This window comes from Astatotilapia calliptera, chromosome 20, assembly GCF_900246225.1.
Source record: "Astatotilapia calliptera chromosome 20, fAstCal1.2, whole genome shotgun sequence".
Classification (NCBI taxonomy): domain Eukaryota; kingdom Metazoa; phylum Chordata; class Actinopteri; order Cichliformes; family Cichlidae; genus Astatotilapia; species Astatotilapia calliptera.
In genome coordinates this window covers 3640220-3662079 of record NC_039321.1, presented here as the reverse complement: position 1 = coordinate 3662079, position 21860 = coordinate 3640220, and the positions used below count along the sequence as shown (strand labels likewise).

The 21860-nt window shown below is 42.4% G+C and overlaps 1 protein-coding gene across 1 annotated transcript; it reads left to right on the top strand.

Moving 5' to 3' along the window:
* Positions 1-1946: 1946 nt before the first annotated feature.
* LOC113013572 (leucine-rich repeat neuronal protein 1) lies at positions 1947-21633 on the top strand. Its single transcript, XM_026154585.1, has 13 exons — positions 1947-2161; positions 9956-10118; positions 10211-10356; positions 11280-11381; positions 11681-11865; positions 12379-12621; positions 13025-13147; positions 13277-13399; positions 13659-14073; positions 15252-15381; positions 15475-15653; positions 16263-16421; positions 16684-21633. Exons 2-13 carry the CDS (start codon positions 10037-10039, stop codon positions 17230-17232), a joined length of 2436 nt encoding a protein of 811 aa, XP_026010370.1. The 5' UTR covers positions 1947-2161; positions 9956-10036; the 3' UTR covers positions 17233-21633.
* Positions 21634-21860: the final 227 nt, after the last annotated feature.

Genomic DNA, 21860 nt, shown 5'->3' with positions numbered 1-21860 from the left:
AGAAGCAACTAGCATGAGTCTCAGAGGGTCAGTCTAGTTCTAGTTACCACACTAGTGAGCATAACAAACTGGTGAGGAAAGGCAGGTTGCACAGGTTTAAGTAGCTCTCCCGCTGATTGCTTGCAGATGGAATACAGGTGAGGCGCTGGCCCCACCCAAAAGGGGAGGACCCACAGCCACAGATGGAAAACTCCCACGGACCATGACAGGAAGTGAGGGGACTTAATCCAACTGAACCACTCTGAACTTGAAACTGCTCTAAAAGGCTTTTATCAGTAACTTTTGTGACATCAGAAACCTGACTGGATCAAAGTCTCAAGACTTTATAATGTCCATCAGAATCGGATTTGAAAAAATAAAGATATTTAAAAGTCCTGCTGAAACACTGCTTTGTCAGTGTTTTAAAGATTTAAGGTCTGATATGACGAGAAGTGTTTGGTGTGGATTTATTTTTTACTGCTCTAATCTGTGACAACTCCTGACTGATATTAAATTAGCTGATATTTGTGTGGAGTTTGGTTCATATCTGTGATCAGAATGACGATCAGTCTTCTTTTATTCTTCAGCATCTTGTTTTCTTTTTCCTTTTCACCACCGTTTAAACGTCTTCATCATCTCCCTCCTCTCTGTCCAGTCATTTTTAAAGTGAGCCATCGTCACCTCGATGTCCTCATCCTCGCCTTCGCTCCATGTACAGTAACGCTGACTCACCCTGAGGATTTACTGGATCAATGTGAGATCACTCATGATGTCAGCAGGTGTCTCGCATTACTTTGGTTTCCTCACAGTGTTGAGTGCTGGACGTCCACAGAGATCAGAGAACCTCGCTGGGACTCGCAGTGGAAATTAAATAAAAATGCAGTAACTAAAAGATAACTGTGGATGTTTCTGCGTGTTTATATTTGATCCTTTTTCCATTTTTGATTTCTTCATGTTCTCACCTTTCTGTCTGCATCTTTTCTGGGGAATATCGAGGCGTTCCCAGAAATAAGCTCTGGGTCTGTCGAGGGATCGCCTTCTGGCTGGATTGCAAAAAATCCTCAGTTGGCTCCTTCTGATGTAGAGCAGTGGCTCCTCACAAATCTCTGTGGCTTTTTTAATACTAACAATTTCTTATTTACTTATTGCGTTACAATCCTAGAATTGTTGCTGGTATTATGAAGGCGATAATGATAATATTAATTCATTTATTCCACTTTATCATGAACACATTTGCTACATGTGATCAATCACAATTGTAGAACTTATCAAACTTTTCTCTTTTGTTTGTTGTTTGATTCGTTATCAACATTGTTTGTTTGTTTGTTTGTTTGGTTATTTTTTTATACTAAATAAGAATAAATACAAACAAAGCCCCCAAATTGTTTTGTTTTATGGAGGAAATGAAGCAATGTGTTGTTACATTGTTGTTCACTAAAACTAAAAAACCTTTTAATTTCAGTGTATTTAATTTATATTTATAGGCACTGATTGAATTTCCATGAAATGTCCCAATAAAAAAGAGATGAAGTGCGATGTAAGCTATAAAGCACTGACATCATGCTTAGATACTCTCTGTTTAACAGTAAACTCTTTGCGTCTGATGTGTGACTGAAGACATTTTGACTTGTGAAGTTTCAAACTTCCTGTTTAAACTTTCTGCTGGTTCGTGCCTCAGATCAGACAGCACCACGGAGACACCACAGAAGAAGAAGAAGCAAAGTAGAGAGAGATAACAAGGGGAGCGCAGACTCTCAGTCATTAGGTGAATCTGGAGCATTACGTCATGTCAGAAGACACCCACCCTCCCCTTCCTCCTCATCATCATCGTTCACCCTCCTCCTCCTCCAGCGCTTCTGTGCAGCATCCGAGCTCCCTGATTGGTCCCTCGTCCAGTGGCCTATAAATCCCATTGGCTGATGGGAAGTCAGCTGCCGCGGACCTGACAGAGGACAGGAGGGAGAGAGGGAGGGATCCTTCAGATAAAAGCGCCAGCAGCAGCAGGACTCGGCCCGCCCTCATCTGGATCACCAAAACATCAGCGGACCGGAGAACCGCCCGCTTCTACCGGACTCATTCCGCCCGGGCTCTGTGAGGCTCTGCCCGGCTCTGTGAGGCTTTGCCCCGGGCTGTGTCTGCAGCTGCGGCTGGGAGCAGGAGAAGCAGCAGGCGGAGGAGCAAGGTGAGAACATGGGCGTCTGTCCTCACTGGAGCACGGAGCTCTGCAGGGACACCACAGTGAGACGGAGGGACGAATCATGAATCAAACCCGGGTTTAATCCCGGGTACTCACCTCAAAGTTTAGCATTTCTTTATTTTCACAAAGAAAAAGAGTCGCTGCTGCGAAACACGAGCTTTGTTCCTAAATGAGCCGAAATGCAGCTGGATGCTGATGACACTGAGTGATAAATAGAGAAAAGATGAACGGGACTCTAATCAGTCTCTGTGTTTACCGCACTGTGCAGGGAAAGTCAACTTCAGTCTTCAGGCATTGTTAATTTTTAACTTTAAGAGTTTTAGATATAAAACATGACATCAAAACTACTTACAAAAAAATCGGGTCTCATGTGGTGTCTTTTTAAAGTTTATACAGGTGTGTTATTCTTGTTGTCTCTTGATTGTGCTACACAATCATTTTATGAAGTTTGGGTTTCGAAGCAAAAGTCCAGTTTATTCAGGGATCATGGGAACTGTAGTCTTTGCTATAAAATGAGTAGAAAGAGTGTTTTTGAAGAAACCCTGTCCCTGGCTATCCAAAGACTGTATATAAAAGATGGAAATTGTCAGGACTTCTCATTTAAAAAATGTTCCAGCAGTACAAACATGGTTGAGAGGCCTGGTTCAGTGATTTTATTTAGCCGCAGTTTCGTCTTTCAGCCCGTGAGGTTGACGCTCGGTCTGCAGTGCCTCCACATTTTTATCAACATTATTATTCCAGATGTTCTTGCAGATGTATTAATAAACTGTGTTTGCTGCTTTGATCCGTCTGCACTTTTTATGGGCTGATTGACAAAGTTTTAAGACTTGGTGTCATGGTCCCTGGTATTTTTGTTGTGTTTTTTTTTTACAGTTGTTCTTTTTCCTTCTTTTTATCATCTTCCACACCTTTTATTAGTATCACCTGTTTGTTCCACCTGTATGTGTAGCTTGCTATTCCTCTTTCCTCCGGTTCCTTTTATTAGATTCGAGTTTTGTTTGTTGGATTTTGTGTTTCTTGGGGTTCTTTTGACTCCGCCCCCAGTGTTTTATTGGCGTTCAGGCTTGTGGGTTCAGTTTCAGGGTAGCAGTTTGAGTGTGGGCCAGGTGTGCAGTTTTTGTGGTGCTGCTTTAAGACTTTAGTCATTCTTTTGTTTTAATTAGGTTTGCATAATTTATTGTGTTGTGGGTGAGGTTGTTGCACCACTTAAAGTAAAAATATTTACTGGGTTTATAATGTAGATTTGATGTCATCAACAGTATTTTTGAGTCTCACTCCATCTCCTTGCATGTGTATTTTCAGTCTAATTAATTCCCTAACGATGAAACAAAACACTAATTTTTTTCGAGCTATTTAAGTTTATTACAGATATCTCGTGTAAATGTTTTACCCGTCAGTGGCAACTCTTTTCTTTAGTCAGACTGGCGTTTCAGTGTCGGGCCAGCAGCAACTACTTTCTGGCTTTTTGTGCAGATTTTAATCAAAATCCATCTATATAGTCGTCATCATCCGTCTAAAACGAAGCTCCCTCGTCTCATCTTCCTCGGGAGACGTGAACCTCTGGCATTTTGATGCAGATTCAGACAGAAAGGAGGATGACTTGACTTATTGTTGCATAATAGATTTTTCTGAATGAAAGTAGGTCAGAGAGTTTCTGCACTTCAGTCGACTTGGTTTCACATCCACAAGGTTTCCACAGCAACACCGACTCAGCTTTATGTAATCACCTCTTACCTCTTCGACTCTCAGTTAACCCTCAGGTTTATTTTCCACAGAACGACTGCAGCAACACGCTCGCAGTGATTCAGACAGGTTAATCCGTCCCTTTGTGGTTGTTTTGTGTCTCTTTGTGGTTGTAGAGCAGATGAATTTAACCGAGAGACACTGAAAAGTCCCTGCAGCAGTGCAGAAGAATTAATCAAAATGCACATTCAGTTACAGTTATGGCTTCCTGTGATTATGAAAACTAGATAATTGTGTTAAAGCAATTACTCTGATGCATTCCTTTTCACAAAGTGCTCCTGGTGTGTCCCGTGTTATAAATCAGCTGCGCCTCCTTCCTCCTTTCCTCGGTTAGTGAAGCATCACCGTCTTGGAGTTTGGGATGAGACATTGTGAGCAAGGGGGTGGGTCTGACTCTGAGACGAGCTCACACACTCGTTATGTAACAATTTCTGAGTGAAACACCATCAGCTAATATTCATACTCTAAATCACAGGTGTCGAACTCCAGGCCTCGAGAGCCGGTGTCCTGCAGGTTTTAGATGTGTCCTTGATCCAACACAGCTGATTTAAATGGCTAAATGACCTCCTCAACATGTTTTGAAGTTCTCCTGAGGCCTGGTAATGAGCTAATCATTTGATTCAGGTGTGTTGACCCAGGGTGAGATCTAAAACCTGTGGAACACCGGCCCTCAAGGCCTGGAGTTCGACACCCCTGCTCTAAATAATCCTGCTTTCTTAATCTGGAGAATGACCAAAATTTTAAAACGAGAGATGTTTCAATTCAATTTCAGTTTCAATTATAAACTGAACTTTATAATTTAATCAGACCAACCTGACTGATCCGTGAGGTCACTGGTCGAAGGAGCCGAGTGTCCATAAACTTTGACGCAACCAGATGTGCTGCCTCCTACTGGCTGTTAAAAAGAATGCAGGTTTAAGGCACTTCAAAATTAGGTTGACTATTATGACAAATCTATGGCTTTGAGGACTTCCTAAGAGCTCAAACTCGGGCCTTAGCAGGCCGTGGCAGGTTTGCTTCAGCTCAAGCCACGATGACCAACAGAGAGACAAAATGGCAAATTTTGGTAACAGTTTATTGTTATAGTAGTTAAATGTAAAAGTAGACAAGTAGTATTCAATGATATCCACTCTAGAGCTCAAATGACAGCTGATTAGCCCATTATTTGATTATTTTTTTGCAAGATTAGTACATTTACAAGCTTTATTTAAGCAATTCAATTAAAATGTATTCATGTTATTTTCTTTAGTCCAAAATCACAACACCAGTCATCTTGCTGCATTATAAGAGTTAGCATCTGGCAACAGTGGGAAAGAAAAAAATCCTTCTAACAGGAAGAAACCCCTGCAAAATCCACAGTGAAGGGGGGGGGGGGGGCATCAGTCTGCTGTGGCTAGGGATTGAGGGGAAGAGGACTAAAAGGTTTTTACTTTTTAAATCTCTTTTAAATCTCACATTAACCCTTACTTAACCAGTCAAGTCATTAACAGTGCATTCCTGAATGGGTTGGAGTTCTTAATAAAATTCATTACAACAATCATGCAGAGATGAGTGGGCCAACATTCCTCCACGGCGCTGTGAAAGAATCATTGCCAGTTATCTTCAATGCTTAATCAACAGTTGTTGCTGCTAAGCGTGACCCAACCAGTTATTAGGTTTAGGTGGCAATCACTTTTTCACACAGGTAATAAAAGCAGTGATGCACAGTCAGGCATGAAGCATTGTAACCTTAATTTCTGTGAAATGCTCTTCAGGCTGATTTTAAGCTTTGGGTTCATACTTAAACACGACAAGAAAGATCTCGTGTGTTGTCATTAGGATAGGAAGTTATATCAGCGTGCAGGAATGTTGCACAACATTTTTATTGTTAAATGGTAGCTGTAGTGTAATATATCTCAGGACATGTTACAAAGCAATGTAAGAGGTACTGCAACAAAGTAGTTCATTAATGGAGTAATTAAGTAAAGTAATGTATTTTTTCCTACTTTTTTGAGTTCAACCCCAACAGCATTTAGTACATTTGTAAAAAGTGAAAAACTTTACACAAAATGAGGACATTTTCTTAAAAAAAGTTAATAGATGTTCACAAAATAATAACATCAGTGAAAAGTGAGGACATTTTTTTTTTAATTGGACATTTGTTGGAACATTAGAACAAGAGTAGACCTTTTAAATCCTATCTGAGTGTTTAAACATTTGTTTAGCTAAAATCAGGCAGGTCCCGGATTGGCATTATGTTTGTGATGGTCCTTACAAAGGCAGACGTGTGTGTGTGTGTGTGTGTGTGTGTGTGTGTGTGTGTGTGTGTGTGTGTGTGTGTGTGTGTGTGTGTGTGTGTGTGTGTGTGTGTGTGTGTGTGTCACAGTTCATTAACCAGCATCTCCTGCTTTCCTCCAATCACAGCCTGTAGAGAAGGACAGTAAATGAGGCACTCACAGCTGCTTAAATAATTAATATCAGCTCATCAATATTCCATCTGCTCAACAGCAAAGGGGCGGGGGGGTGTTCAGATGTTGGAGCAGAGAGACGAACCTCCTCTGGTCTGTCACTAACCAGAAGGAGGAGGTTCAGACATTTGAACGATCTGTCAGACAAATGCTGACATGTTCTTACCGTGCTGTGTTCAGGTTTGATGCGTTCATCGCAAATTCATCAACAAACCTTTGAACTTAATGAGCGATATTTAATAATATGCTAACGAACTAGTGGCAAATCTGCCCCACCCCCCTGTGCACCTTTTGTCCCAGTAGCTCTGCTGTCTGACTCACTGCACATTATATCCTCACAAAAAGCTTATTAAAAGGCAGAAAGCCACAGACAATCATTACTGTTTGGAGTGTATTATTATGAACCAGCAGCGGACTGAAAACACGACTGACTTCCAAAGTCAGCATTTATTTGGGGTTTTATGAGAATTACTGCAAAAACAACCTGAAAGCTTAATACAGACATGAACTAACCACAGATGCTAGACTGCCCGGCTGTTATTAGAGAATCCTTTCCTTTTACTGATAATACTATTGCACATTAATTGGCTGGTATTCAGCCCAGGGCACATAGAGTGGCACAAAACTAAGATAAATTGCTAAATTAATTGTTTACACCAGCTTTTAGACTATGAAAGACAGTATCAAGAAAGAACATGGTATCAATAATATGACCAAAGAGAAATAAAATGGCATTTTCTTCTGTTTTCTCACAGGAAAGCTCATATTATCCATAAAATAATAGTGTCCTGCTAATTCATACTTATTGGTTAATCAAGAATTTTGAAAATGTTGGCACAATAACTTCAATTTATTCACAGAAGCACAATTAAATCAGTCCACAGCATGAAGGAAATTACCAGAAATAAATGTTTACCCTTCCCAAAATGTGTATTTTTGGTCTACAGCTCCATAGGACCCAAAGTTCTTTGATATAGTGAACTAACCAGAGCCCCTTGTAGTATTTCCCATGATGTTCAAGCTGATTTTCTGTGTTCATTCATCTCTCTGATGATTTTTTTATTTTTTTTTTTAAATGATGTGCATGCTGCCTCAGGGGAGGACAGCAGGTAGAGGCTTATTTTGTGTCCAACCTACCAGCCGTGCTTCATATCAGCCTGCCACAGAAACACACACACTGTTTGAAGCCACTGTTTTAAAGACTCGAGTTTTTCCTTTTTGTCCTGTTTGTTTAAGCAGACGCGACCACATTAGGAAAGGAGCGAAGAACTGGGGAGTATGAGCTGAACCTGAAAATAAGATGACTTCATAGAATGATTTCAGTACAACTGAATGATGGGCTGTATGTGAAAATTGAAGTAGCTTCCAGGTATGAAAACTGAGGCCTACATGGAAGTGTGATAATCGTGCGTTCTTTCTAAAAGCTAGCAGGCAGCTGAAAGTGTGTTCGGTATTATAGGACTCGATGGGAGGAAAAAATTGTAATTTTCAACTTTGTTTTATTTTAATGCCATTTTAACATCTTATTTTTAATTCAGTTTTGTTTTTGCTTTTTGAAAATGTTTTGTTTTAATTAGTTTCAGTATTAATTTTAGTCTTTTAATTATTATACGGTAGTATGGATGGCATATATAAGATGGAAGATTTAGGAAAATCAGGACAGCAATTACAGTAAAAACACAACTTCCTGATAGCCGTTGACTCAGTCTTGCAGTCTCAATAAACATGCCCATCATGGCCTCATCAGGCAAGTTGGAATACATTTTTTACCAAAGTAAGAAATGCTACAACTAAGGACATTTTCTCTGTATTTTTATTTTAGTGCAGTTTTCCAAGTTTACAAAATCATTCCAGTTGAGCAAATAAATAAATAACTAGAGAATTTAAGGTTTCATATATGATAAATACAAACATTAGTCTATGTTACACACATAAAGTGCATGTGATTATATTCAGTGTGGATTTGGGACACAGTGAGAACTAACTGGACCAATCAGGGGGCGGCACTGAGGTCAATCCCTCCCCTTTGTCCTGCTATGTCACTTCCTGGCTGGTTGCCATGGCACCAGAGGCAAGGTGTCCCCATTTCCTATCCCGCTGTGCGTGTGTGTGTGTGTGTGTGTGTGTGTGTGTGTGTGTGTGTGTGTGTGTGTGTGTGTGTGTGTGTGCAACAACAACATCAACAGCAGCACGGCTGTCTGGTTACATTAACAGAGGCTGTGTGTGTGTGTGTGTGTGTGTTCTTGTATAACTCATGTTGTGGGGACTCAACTTCTTCACATTGAGGACATTTTAATTTGAAGACCTGATTTTGGTTTCATTTTAAATTAGACCGATATATTGATGGCTCTTTTATCCTATTCTGTTCATCTCAGTGCAATGTCAGAGCTGCTACTTTGCATAAAAACACGCAAAAACAACCTCAGTGGTTTCTTTGCAAACAAATGTATAAAATATAATAGAGAAAAATAATGAAGACCAGAGCTGGAACTTGTGCAATAAAACTGTAGAGTAAAACAAAGAGTACTTTAAAGTTGTGGCCCCAGTGAATGAGCGTGAGAGAGTTTAATGTCCTCAGAAGTGTTGGAAACAGGAGCGAGTGTGTGTTTTGGGATTGGCTGGTCGGCTGCAGACACACTTTGATTTGATCCTGTGTGTCACCAGGCCGCTGCCCCCTCCTCTCCTCTGCGTTGTCAGATTAATTGCTGCTGTGTGTTGATGGATGCTGCAGCATGAGTTTGACACAGTTCCTGCTAATGAAATATTTATGTTTGTTTGCGAATGTGTGTCACAAGCTGTAAACAAAACACTGGCTTAGCCAACATGATGCCGCCGACTGGTTTATTCAAGCATCAGTTTTAGCTGATGCTTGAATAAACCACGTTCCTATTTTTTTTAGGAACGTGGTAGGGTAGAGAGTTATCATCTGCCACTAGTAAGTTTGGTTTACTAGTGACAAATGTACCTGTGCATAAACTGTACAGATACATTTTAATAAATGCAACTACAAATCACTCAGAGACTGAGATTACCCATAATGCACCACTGAACGACACAGGAAATCATTCCTGTACAACTCCTCCATCTAAAGCGCAGTACACAGTGTAATAGCTTTACACCCTTTATATTTACACATCCTCTACAGAGAAAATAAGAAGGGCACCTCAGTTTCAACCATATATTTTTAATTTATTTATAATTTGTATATATTTGAGCTGTTTTGTTGTATTTTGTAACTTTGTAATATATTGTATTGTTTAATTTAGGTTACTCGGTTAATGTTCTCACTTTCTCTGTGACCACGTGCTTTCCTCAGGCATCAATAAAGGATTCTGATTTTCAAGTGGCCACTAAAGGAACTGCAGCGTTGTCACTTTAAAGTTTAGTTTTTCATGCTTGGTCTGTGACGGTTCCACATTTCTGCTGTTACAACATAATCAACCCAGGTGTTTTCCACTTACTCAACTTCTTTAGAGACATTTAATTAAATTCTAAGCTAGGCTAACTAATGATTAACTGTATCTGCTAGCAGCAACTTCAACAGAGTAAATTCTTTTTAAAAAAAATATTCTATCCTTTATTTTTTCAGTATTTGTGTAGATGAAACTCCAACCAGCCATCTGGAGGCACGTGTCAACGCTATTTATCCTGCGCCACAGCCCAGTGCATCATGGGATCTGAAGTTCTCTCCATTCTCCTCCTCTCCCTGGTTATAGCATCAGCGTGTGCTGAAATGAGCGGGACCAGCCAAGGTAAAGATTAGGATAAAGGATGCAAATGGACATTTAATGATCCGCAGATGTTGTTTAAAGAGAGCCCTGGTGCATGTGTGTGTTTCCTCCAGGTGGCGCTGTGCTGTGCCCTCTGCAGTGTGTATGTGAGACGCGACCGTGGTACACCCCACAGTCTGTGCATCACCAGGCCAGGACAGTCGACTGCAATGAACTCCATCTGCAGAGAGTACCAGCCAACATCTCTGCTGATACGCAGGTAACAGCCCTGCATGGATGGACCTCCATGCAGAGCCTAAAAATGAGCTTTTACAATACATTTCTTATTATGTATTATGTCTCTAGCTTGCCTTCAATTTAAAAGCCTGCTCATACAACAGTGTCATAAAAATGTAACAAAAAACAACTTTTAGGCTTAAGTGTGAAGCAGCTTGGTTCACTTATTGCTAAGAAATATTAATAACACACTCAGACTCCTTGAGTCATGGGCTAAACAATGTGAGAAGTGGCTGTCAGTCACGGGATGCAAACCCAAAGCAAACGTTGCTCTATCCTTTTTGTGCTCTATTCGGGACCATCATTTACCCAAAACAAAGCATGAGACTTTGAGCAAGTCAGACCATAAACTCATCAGGAACATTTTTACAGTGGTAATAGAGCAGGGGAGCAATAGGCTCATTTCCCAGACTTCTATCAATTTTTCAATGGCAACCAGAGGAACCCCACCCCCCACCCTCCTTGCTGGCTGTTAGCAGGTTTAATGCATTCATGCACTTGATTCACTTTTCTGGCCTACATACCTTTCAAATCCATCACTATATATAGTGTATGGTTGTGCTCTTTTGACCCTCAGGTGTGTCTGCAGGCACACAAGGATCAGACAACACCGAACTACTTACAAAGATGACAGAGATTTATTGTGAAATTTGATTGTTACATCTGCTCTAGTTCATGAACCCAAAGAACAAGGTAGCGTCTTTCTCAGTTCATGCCTGCAGAGAGCATCGCTTTGGGATTGAATCAAAAGGAGAGTATTTTCTGTTCTTGACTAATGAGACCCTGCATACATTAACATAAACTGGGGTTCTGACTCTGACCTGACTCTAATGAGCCAGTTGAAAGACTGACCAGTCATTATGTTGTTAATATATTTTGAATGTGATTTTTCATCATTCCTTTCAGGTGCTGCTGCTGCAGAGTAACAACATCTCCTCTATAACTACTGAACTGCAGAGTCTGACCAACCTGACAGAGCTCGACCTGTCTCAGAACCACTTCACACAGGTATGCGCTTCTCGATTCTCAATATTTATCCACAGTCTTGTTGAACAGCAGGATACAGATGTCAGTAACAGCTGGATGAAAGCTTTCAGCTGCTACGTATTCACACGGGGTTCGGCGCAGTGGGTAGGTCTGCATGTTTGATTTGAGATCAAATCTTTACACCAGATGCCGGATTTTGCTTACAACTTGTAACTGAAGTGAAAAAAATGTGGTTTACATTTATCTGCATCCTGGTCCAACTTGATAATCCGCTCTAAGTCAGCTTCATACCGAAATACTGTCTCTTCTTGTCTGTTCAGGTGGGCTCCATGGGCCTGTCCTCTCTTGGCCGCCTGGTGACTCTGTACCTGGAGGAGAACCACATTGAGGAGCTGGAGGACTTCTGTCTGAGGAATCTCTCCAGTCTGGAAGAGCTCTACATCAACCATAACCACATCTCTTCCATCGGACCCAAAGCCTTTGCCGGCCTCACCAACTTGCTGCGGTAATCGCCACCACCACTTCTTCTATCAAACCTCATTCTGACTGTTAACTTATCCCAGAATCTTGCAGATGACCATCAGAACTGCATATGAGATGAATAGAACCTTAAAAAGACCACCAGAGCCAGCTAAAGCCAGTACACCTTTCTCAGTGAGGACTCAGGAGGTAGAACGTGGGGGTTTCTCTGAGAACAGAATCATAGCAGACAAAATCTGAAGGCTGGATCTAGGAGTCATCCATCTCTGATGTTAACTGTCGAAGATCTGGGCCCAGCAAATGTGAAGTTGGTCGTTGTTCATGTCAAATTCACTATACCGGTAGAAGTAAGATAAATAAGATTAAAAGCAATTTAAAAAAACACCAAAGACCAATATAATCAGATCTTGAAAGTTCCTAAAGGTTCACTAGGTCACTCTCAGGGACTACATCCACCCCAAAACTTTCAAAAACCTGTCATGTTGCTACCATTCAGCTTCATCTGAATTAATTCTCTATTCTCTGATGTTTCTCCTAGGCTCCACCTGAACTCCAACCATCTGGTGGCTATCGACAGTCGCTGGTTCGAGTCTCTGCCATCCCTGGAGATTCTGATGATTGGGGAAAACCCTATCCTGGGTCTTGAGGAGAAGAACTTCTTGCCTCTGTCTCGCCTCCACAGCCTGGTCCTGGCAGGAATGGGACTGGCCTCTGTTCCCTCTGCTGCTTTCTTGGGCCTTGACTACCTGGAGAGCCTCTCTTTCTACGACAACCGGCTCAGGTTCGTCAGCACAGGACCCCTAGTTTACTTTCTCTTAGCCTGTTAGACCTAGCTATAACCCTGTTATTAAGTAGACTTTCCTGTCTTAAATGCATAAAGGGCAAGAATAGAAGCAATGTGGTGACCAGAGAGCATTGAAAATGGCAACTTGTAGTTGTTGACAGATGAAATAGCCATTATCAAAGGAAAATGGTGATGTGATTGATACGAGTGGTAGTGAAGGATACTGTTGATGTAACAGGGTGGGGGGAAAGTTGTTTTAAAGGGTTCTCAGCAGTCAGAGCCTTGAATGTCCACTAATAACACACTTTTAGCTTCAAGGGGATGTACAATGATTAAATAAGGTCTCAGTTCCATAACCTTCTGCCACTGGAGCCATGGCTGAATTTCATTCTCATGGCAGGTCTGTTCCTCGCGATGCTCTGAGCGTGCTCCCAAACCTGAAGTTCCTAGACCTGAACAGGAACCCGATTGGTCGAGTCCAGCAGGGAGATTTCCAGAACCTTGAGCACCTGGAGGAACTCAGGTTGGCTGGAAAACACAAAGTAGAGATCACGTTGTTCCAAGCTGTTGGAGTTTTCTGGCTTTGTTTTTCACCTTAGGATGCTGCCACGGTTGCACGTTGTAGTAAATGCAGTGTTGTGTTTGGCTTCAGTCTGAACAACATGGAGGACCTGCTGATGGTGGAGCGAGCAGCTTTTCAAAACCTTCCAGAACTTGCCAAATTGGAGCTCTGCAACAACCCACGCCTCTCTTACATGGACCCACAGGCCTTCAGGTGAGTGTCTAACGGTCTCTGAGCCACCCCACACTGATGTTATGTTTTATTTTTACATATGTTATGTTTTTCATGAGTAAAAGTGATTTTTATTTTTATTTTTTGATTTTGTACATTTGTAACTCCTTCAGCTGTTGTCTCCTCATCTTCTTCTTCACATTCTCCTAGTTCTTCGTCTCTTCTTTCTTTTCTATCTGTCCATATTCTTCGTTTCTTTTTCCTCATTCAATGTCTTTTGTTTTCGGTCTTCTGCCCTCAGTAACCTGCCCTCCCTCCGGACTCTCCTCCTCCATAATAACCAGCTCAGCCTCCTCTCTGGAGACCTCCTCTCCTCCCTCCATTCTCTTGAGGAGGTTTCTCTTCACTCGAACCCTCTTCGGTGCGACTGCCTCTCCTCCTGGGGGCCTCACCTTGGCAACCAATCACACCTCAAGCTGCTGGATTCCTCCATCACCATCTGCTCCTCCCCGCCTCACCTGATCGGTCAGGAGCTGCAGGAGGTGGTGGCGGTTGGATGGGGCGGAGGAGGTACCAACAGCTGCCTGCCTCACATAACTCCTCACTCCTTCCCCCCGACCATAAATGTCAGCGCAGGGCAGCCAATTACGCTGGAGTGCTGGGCAGACGCCGACCCCGCCCCTCAGTTCTATTGGGTGACGCCAAATGGTGACAAGGTGGGCAGAAACTTTTGTGTGTGTCCAAGTCCCAGAGAGAAACACAAAGCTTTGAGCATTTTCACTTCATTGATTTCAGTTAATCAGTTATCACAACAGACAGTGATTATTACACGTTACTTCCTCTTCATGCTGGACGTGGTGAATAAACTCCCCAGTGTGTCGTTCCCTCTGCATCTCCACTGTTCTGTCTGTTCCACTGTATAATTAGCGATTAGCTAATAACAGAGCTACATTAATCAAGTGCAACATTAAATTGTACTAAATGACTCACTCCAGCAGACACAGCTTCAGCGTGAGAGCATGAGACACCCTGGAAATGGGTTTAAATCACCACAGCGACTCAATCTCCTGCCATGTACATTTACAGCTTTGACATCTGTGCCCTGATAGGTCGTGGGAGTCACTTACTGTCATTGTCCTGGGTCATTTGACCCGTTTTGAGTTTTCTTGTATGTTGATGTCATTTTTGTATTATGGTTTATTTTGTTAGTCTTGAGTTTATTCTTTATTGCCTAGGTTGTCCTGTTTAGCTCCTTGGTTATTAGGTTCCCCTGAGTCTTTGTCCTCTGTGTCCCTCTCTGTGTGTCTGGGTTTGTGTGTCTTTGTGTCTTGTTTCCCTTGTCTTCCATTTCACGTTCCCCCCTCTATCCTGTTTATCCCACATTTCCCCAGCCTGTCATGTCCCTCTTGTGCTCTCTTCATTCTCTTGGCTACTTGTTCCCCTCTCGCTCTCTGTGTTTTGCCCCCTTGACTGTTCCCGTGTTCCTCTACTCGTGTTTCATCCTGTCTCCCCGGTCCGTCATGTGTTCCATGTCCTATTGTCACAGTCTACGTCTGCTGTTGTGTGTACGTGTACCCCAGCTAAAATCTTTTCTTAACCCAAAACAAGTATCTTCACATGACATGAAGCAAAAATTTTGAGCAATGGCATCTGAAATAGAATTAAAGGTTTATTTATCCAAACAATTTATCATTAAGAAAAAAAAGCTCTGGCATAAACTGAACGTACATTTAATAAAAACTGAATGTGCCCATTCCTTAACTACCTGATGTATACCATATTTAACCTAAAAAAAAAACGAATTAGTCAAATAAATTCATGTAATGAGTGAGAACTAAAAAAGTGCATGATCCTGTGAAGAGACACCAAAGAGTGACATTATGAATCTGCTCAGGTGAGCTCAGAGGCAGTGGCTTCACCAATCATATCAGAGGAGGGGCGTGGCCTGAGCAGGAGGAAGAAGAAGCATCGGATGTCAGATCCTGGTGCGCTGGTGATCGAACACGCAGAGCCATCAGACGCAGGTCAGTCTGAGCTGCAGGCTCAAATCCAGTTCAGTTTAAAGTGGATTTTTAATTTGGACCTTCAGTGGCATAAAAGCTGCTCTTCTCTTACAGGTGTGTACACCTGTGTGGCTTGGAACATCGAAGGAGCAGACACCAAGAGTGTCTCGGTGTTCGTAGACTCTCAGGGATATGCCGGCTCTTGGTCTGGTGGGGGGAATGACCCCAGCAGAGAAAGGACCTGGTTGGGGAACTCATCCAGTGGTGCAGGGTCTCTGGTGGTGCTCGCTAAGGTACGTTTTGTCCTTCATGTGCTATACGAACAGGTGTAGGTGTTATTAGAAATATGCTGTGAGCTCTTAATATTTTTCCAGTTCTTGCACTAATTCATCTATATCTTCTGCATCTTCTCCTTCTTATTATTCTTGCCCTTTTCAAGTTCTTCATCTTCTTCTCTTTTGTTCTTCGTCTAGCGTGTGATTTTTATCCATATTTTCATGAAGTTCTTCTTCCTCTTCTTCATGTTTGCCATCGAGTAGTTACTCCTCTTTTGTTTCTTGTTATTCTTGTTCTTCTTCTAGCTATTTGTTCTTAAAGTTGTTCTTCTAGTTTAATTATTTGTCTAGTTTTACATCAAACTTACTACTTATTTTTTTTCTACTTCTGCCAGTTTGTTACGTTATTCTTCTTCAGGTCTTCTTCTGGTCCTTTCTTCTTCTATAATTTATTCTTTTTCTAGTTCTTCAGCTTCTACTTCATCTAGTTTTTCTTCTTTACTTCTTCTGGTTATATTTTATTCTTCTAGTGCCTCCTTCTATTCTTCTGCTATTAAACTATCTAATGCTCCAGACAGTTTGTCCTCCATGAATCTGGTGATTCACTGTTTCTTGTTTCATGTGCAGGTGGTTCACGCACAGTCTGTGGTGTTGGAGTGGAAGTTATATCCCAGCGGAGGAGCTTCAGCTGTGGGTTCAAACCATCATGACATCCCCGGCCCTCTTCCCCGGTGGACCAGTGCAACCGTGCACATTGACAACCCTCAGATCAGCTACACGGCCAAGGTGAACATATCACCCAATGACATTACTGCTGGAAGTCGTGAAGCCATCACAGGAGTTTGCATTTACAGATTATTTTGACTCAGCTTTAACTAAGTTTGACGCGTGGCGTGGGAAACACGAATAATATAAACTTGCTATCAATCGCTCAACCTGTTCGGGCTCTGTCATCAACACCCTATCTTATCACACTCGGTTTACACCCAGCAGGAGGCACTCGATGGGCTAATTACATTTTCCTCTCTGCCTCCCCCTCCCCCTCCAGGTTCCAGTCGACGTGCAGGAGTACAACCTGACTCATCTCCTTCCTGCCACAGAGTACCACGTCTGCCTCACTGTCTCCTCCTCTCCTCCTCACCCCACCTCTCCTTCTTCCTCTCCTAGAACCTCCCCTACCCCTCTGTCTCCATCCTCCTCCTCCTCCCTCCCCTCTGGTCCTGTCCACACCTCCTGTCTGAACATCACCACTAAAGAGGCGGGTTTCTCAGTGGAGCTGGTGGCGTCGCGGCGCAGCAGCGTGGCACTGGCGGCCGTCATGGGCTCCATGTTCGCTTTGTCAATCATGGCGCTGCTGGTGGTGTACATGGGCCGGCGCGTGCAGCAGCACAAGTCCTGCGGCCACTCACTGAAGAAGTACATGCAGCACGCCACATCCATCCCTCTGAATGAGCTTTACCCGCCGCTCATCACGCTGTGGGAGAGCGAGACCGAGAAGGACAAAGACGACAAGGAGGAGGAAGACAGGGAGGGAGGAGCGAGGGGTGAGGAGGCAGGGGGGAGTCAGATTGACACCACAAAGACGTACATGTGGTAGCTGAAGGAGGGTGGAGGGGGAGGTTTGACAGACACTCGGGGGGGCAAGAGGACCACAGAAGTGAAGCTGTATGGATGAAAAGGGTCATGTGACTCAGCGAGGAGCCTGACAGTCAAAGAGATGACGGCGAGGTCAGGTGTGTGAACTGATTAAAGCAGCAGGACACCCATCTCAGCTTTCTTAAGGGACTTTTTTTCATGCTTCAGTCCATCTATTCCAAACCAGCTCACTCCCGCTAATCACCTCCCATCATCAGCCGTCAATCTGATCGATTTCCTTTCTTCCAGGTCACCACTTGCATTCCAGGTAGACTCAGCTGTGTAGGTGCCTTTAAAGTCAGTTCATTTATGCAGTTTAAATTGAGTTTTTCTCAAATCATCAAGCGGCAAAAGCCAAGTTATGAAAAACTGCAGTTCCTCTAGTGGCCACTTGAGGCCGGCTCCACCGGTGAGTCCGTCCCCATAGACTCCCATGTTAAAATGTCTACTTTTAGAGCAGAAATAAACATGTTTTCTGCCTGCCACAAAAAACAGTTTTGACCTGTATGGATAGTTTCCCCCTTCAATGGAACCATACAGAGGTTCTTTTTTAAAAACTCCTTCATCTGGATGATTTCAAGGCCTTAAAATTAGGGTCATGACTGTTTTGTCAAGCGTCAGAAGCACAGAGCCTGGAGCCACTTGGTGTCTATTAATCTAAACACTTTCAAAACCAAAGGAAAAAAATGTGGAGTCCAATTTTAATCACAAATTTATTTTATGTGGGATAAAAAAATTTCTGTCTGCATTTTTTCTCTCAAATCTGCTTTTTAAATAATGATAAAAGTCATCCAGTGACGTTGACATGTGTAATGACCACTAGAACCAGTCAGGAGCCCAGCAACAGTTAACCGCAGTGGTTCAGCCCAGAGGTAATTAAATAAAGAGTTGACTTTTCGATTAAAGGAACGATCTGAATACCAGAACTAAAATAATATGAAATACTATCGAGTGCACTTCAGGCCGGCCGAATGATTAAATTTTTATATTTTATCGAGTTTGAAGAATCTTAGTATTACGCTGTTTTTAATATCAGCCAGGACTCGGAGAGAGCGGGGAGAAAAAACTCCTTTAAACAGGATCTGACAGGATTAGGGATGCACACTTCGACTGGCTGTGCGTGCTGGGATCTGTGCGAGGATGAAAGTGGACGTCTGGTTTGTGTTTCGTGGCTGAAGCATGAAAAGAGGATGAAATTTTCAGTTTTGGGGGGTTTTCTTTGCTCAAAGCATCCTTCTTCTTCTGTCAAATCGGAGCAGCTGAACAGTCTGTGGGACAGATTTAACACAGACACATTAACAGGAAGTCGCTGGATTTGTTTCTCCTCAGATCGGCTTCTCAAACGGTGGGTCGGGGTCCTGTTGTTGGGCCGGCAGCTGGTTCAAACTGGGCATTTCTTCAGAGGAAAGCCCAGTGAGTCCGGATAGTTTCACCTCTGCCCCCTCCCTTCTTTCTCTCCCTGTCTCGTCTCTGTCAAGCACACTGACAGTAGCTCTACTGTTAAAAAAAAACGGATTATTGTAATTTAGTTCATCTGATGAACACAAATGCAGCACTAACACTCAGCACAGTGTGCAAGATCTCACTTTAAATATCTTCAGAGACGGTTAAAGGTCCCGTATTCAGGTTCACACGTCAGCCTGATGAAAACGAGTCTGGTGCTGAACTTCACACAAACCTCTTTCACAGCAATGAAACAGATTTAGGGTTTTGTTAAAATTATCTCATTTGTAGCTTTCCGAGTGTGACAGCGATGCTCAGAAGTTCATCAGGGAGAAGAAAACGCTTTTAGAGACGCACTGATATATCCGTCTGTTATCGGCTCAGTTGACTGATGCTGGCAGATGAGATTTCTCAAAGACCAAAAACCTGTTGAGTCAGCTTATTTTAAACATTTCCTCAGAACTTCCCAACAGCAGCGTCCATGAAAGCTGTCAGAGCGTCAGTCACTGAACTCAGACACCTCGCACCCTGTTTCATGTTCTGTTTTGGTTTCATGCTAAAAAAGGTACAGGACGTAACTCTGTTGATGCTGGCTGCGTCTGCTGGTGTTGTGACCTCAGTGGGTGGCGATCTATCGGTGTTTGAATTAACAGCGGGTAATTAATGAACAGATTCTCTCGAATTCACTCCAAAAACACCTGAAAAGTCATACATTTTTAAAAACTTATTGAATAAACTAAATGAATAAAACCAAAAACAGGACCGCAGGTCACAGCCAGAGATAAAGATGATAGGAAAACAACATTTGGAAGGTAAATACGCCAGCAAACCGAGTGCTGTGAACAACCTGCAATAGGTTTTCATACTAGAAATGACCCGACCTTAGATGACCTCTGACCGTGGTCCTGTGGAGGTTTTTGTACTCACTATTGTGGTTTGGACGAACAAACAAACCTTCAGACATGCCTTCGTGTGCTGTTTGCTCACCGCTCACAGCTTCACGTCGTGCAGCAGGTGAGAAATGGTTTGATTTGGGGCGGCTGGGGCTCAGGAGGTAGAGCGGGTCAGCTGCTAACTGGAAGGCTGGAGGTCCTTGAAGTATCCTTGGGCACAACAGTCGCCCTCAATACATCCATCAGAGTGTGAGTGTGTAACTGTTAGGTTATAGGCCTCTGGTGTGATTGAGGATAGTAGTAAGAAAGCACCATGAGCAATCAAATAGAGTATAAAATTCCAATAACCGGCTTTCCCGCCTCCTTTTAATTGAGTTCAGAGGCTTTTTTAAATGAATAAAACGAGGAAGTCAAGAGCAGGTTCACCTCCACACTCAACCTCTAAGATTACTCTAACGAAAGTAATCTACTTTAGTTACAGTATCTAAACTTGTTTCAGTGCATCAGCTTGTCTGCTATTTCTGTATTCAATGTTCAGCTAAAGGCACTCCCACTGAGTGTGGATCCTGAACCTGTGAGAGGAATTGTAACAGCAAAGATGGTGGAAGAAGTTTAAGTTATCTACTTTTCTAAAACTTTGTTTCCGTGTAAAGTCAGCCAACCTTTAAGTGTTATTCATCAGATTTTACTGGTGATTCTTTACATGCAGCTTTTATGCCACGGTGACCGTTAAAGATTGCGTTTCTTTAGATAATACTTCAGGAAAACTGCCCCAAAAGATGCCCGAGGTGTTTCTGGGTGGATGCTGAGTGGCAACATACTGCGTCTCAAACAGCTTCTTACATACTTCTAGTGCGATCTTGTCTGATATTGTTTATATAAATATAAACAATATTTATGTTTTCCAGCTGTACTTTTAGAACTTGATGTCCATCCTCTTTCAGGTCAGCTTCAAACCAAACACAAGACTCCACTTCCTGTCTGAATACAGGACCTTTAATCCTCCTGAAACCCGTCGCCGGACACACTCGTCTTCATCAGCAGCATGAATGCATAACCTTTATATATTTGACTGCATCGGGAGCAGCGCTCTGCGCATGAACACTAACGGTGACCGTGTTCTGCTGCTGTTTGTTCGCTAATGCAGAGCTGTAATCTCTTTTCTATCATGTGATGTCCTCTGGGTTTGTGGGTGACGCCGCACCGGGAGGCGGGTACTGCTGCATGCCTTTGCACTCGTGTTTAGGACTGTTTGTATAAAACCATGTCCGTGTGACAGCCTGCAAACTGCTGGAGGAGCGAGGATCCAGCGTTACGCTCCGACTCTGACCACAAACACTCTGCTTTCACCAAAAGTGACTGAAATGCAGACTTTGTGCTTAAATTCAAGAGCTTTCAGAACAAGATTACGTTCATTGTTTAGGAATTACAACCATTTTTTACACCATCCTCCAGAGGATCAAAAGTAATTTGACAAAGTAGCAATTTTTAATATAAGAATTCTTTTTCATATTTGAAAAATTAGGAAGTCTAGGAATAATGCTGTGTTTCCGTCCTTTGTTCCGTTCGTGAAGCCTTTGAATTAAAGCTGAAAGTTGCTCTTCAGTCACGTCCACTGTGGTGACGTCCAGAAACAGGAGAGGCAGATCTTGGGATTTTCTTCTCATAACTACAGGAGAGATTGTTTTGGGGGTTTTTAAGTCTCTGATCTCATAACTGTGAAGCAATAATGTAAAACTATCCAGAGGTAATTATGAGATCTTCTAATTCTAACATACAGAGCTTAATATTTCGTTTCAGTCATCTAGTTTGAGTAGCCAGACAAATAAATCAGGGGGCAGAAAATTGATCAATCGTTTTGATCGGCCAGTTTTTCTTTCATTTTTCTTTCATTTTTTCCAACCTCGACGTTTCTTGTAAGAGTCAAAGTAGGATTAATATTTTTTAAGCGGTAACGAGAATTACAGAATTTCTTCAATCTGTCTCCAAGTTTGGTTTTCTTTGGTGAATGCAGAGTTTGCCTTCACTCAGATCAAATCAAATCACTTTTATTGTCACATCACATGTGCAGGCACACTGGCACAGCACATGCGAGTGAAATTCTTGTGTGCGAGCCCCACAAGCAACAGAGATGTGCAAACACAACAACACAAACGAGCAAAATACAAGAATGGCCAACCTGAAACTAATAAATATATGTACAAGATGTGAACACAATGGCTGTTTGTGCCATAAAAAATGAATTTAATAAATC

Coding starts and splice junctions, on each gene's coding strand:
- LOC113013572 (XM_026154585.1), top strand. CDS start 10,037: ATGGGATCTGAAGTTCTCTCCATTCTCCTCCTCTCCCTGGTTATAGCA. Junction 13,148..13,276: donor GAGCACCTGGAGGAACTCAG/GTTGGCTGGAAA, acceptor GTTTGGCTTCAG/TCTGAACAACATGGAGGACC. Junction 14,074..15,251: donor TGACGCCAAATGGTGACAAG/GTGGGCAGAAAC, acceptor GAATCTGCTCAG/GTGAGCTCAGAGGCAGTGGC.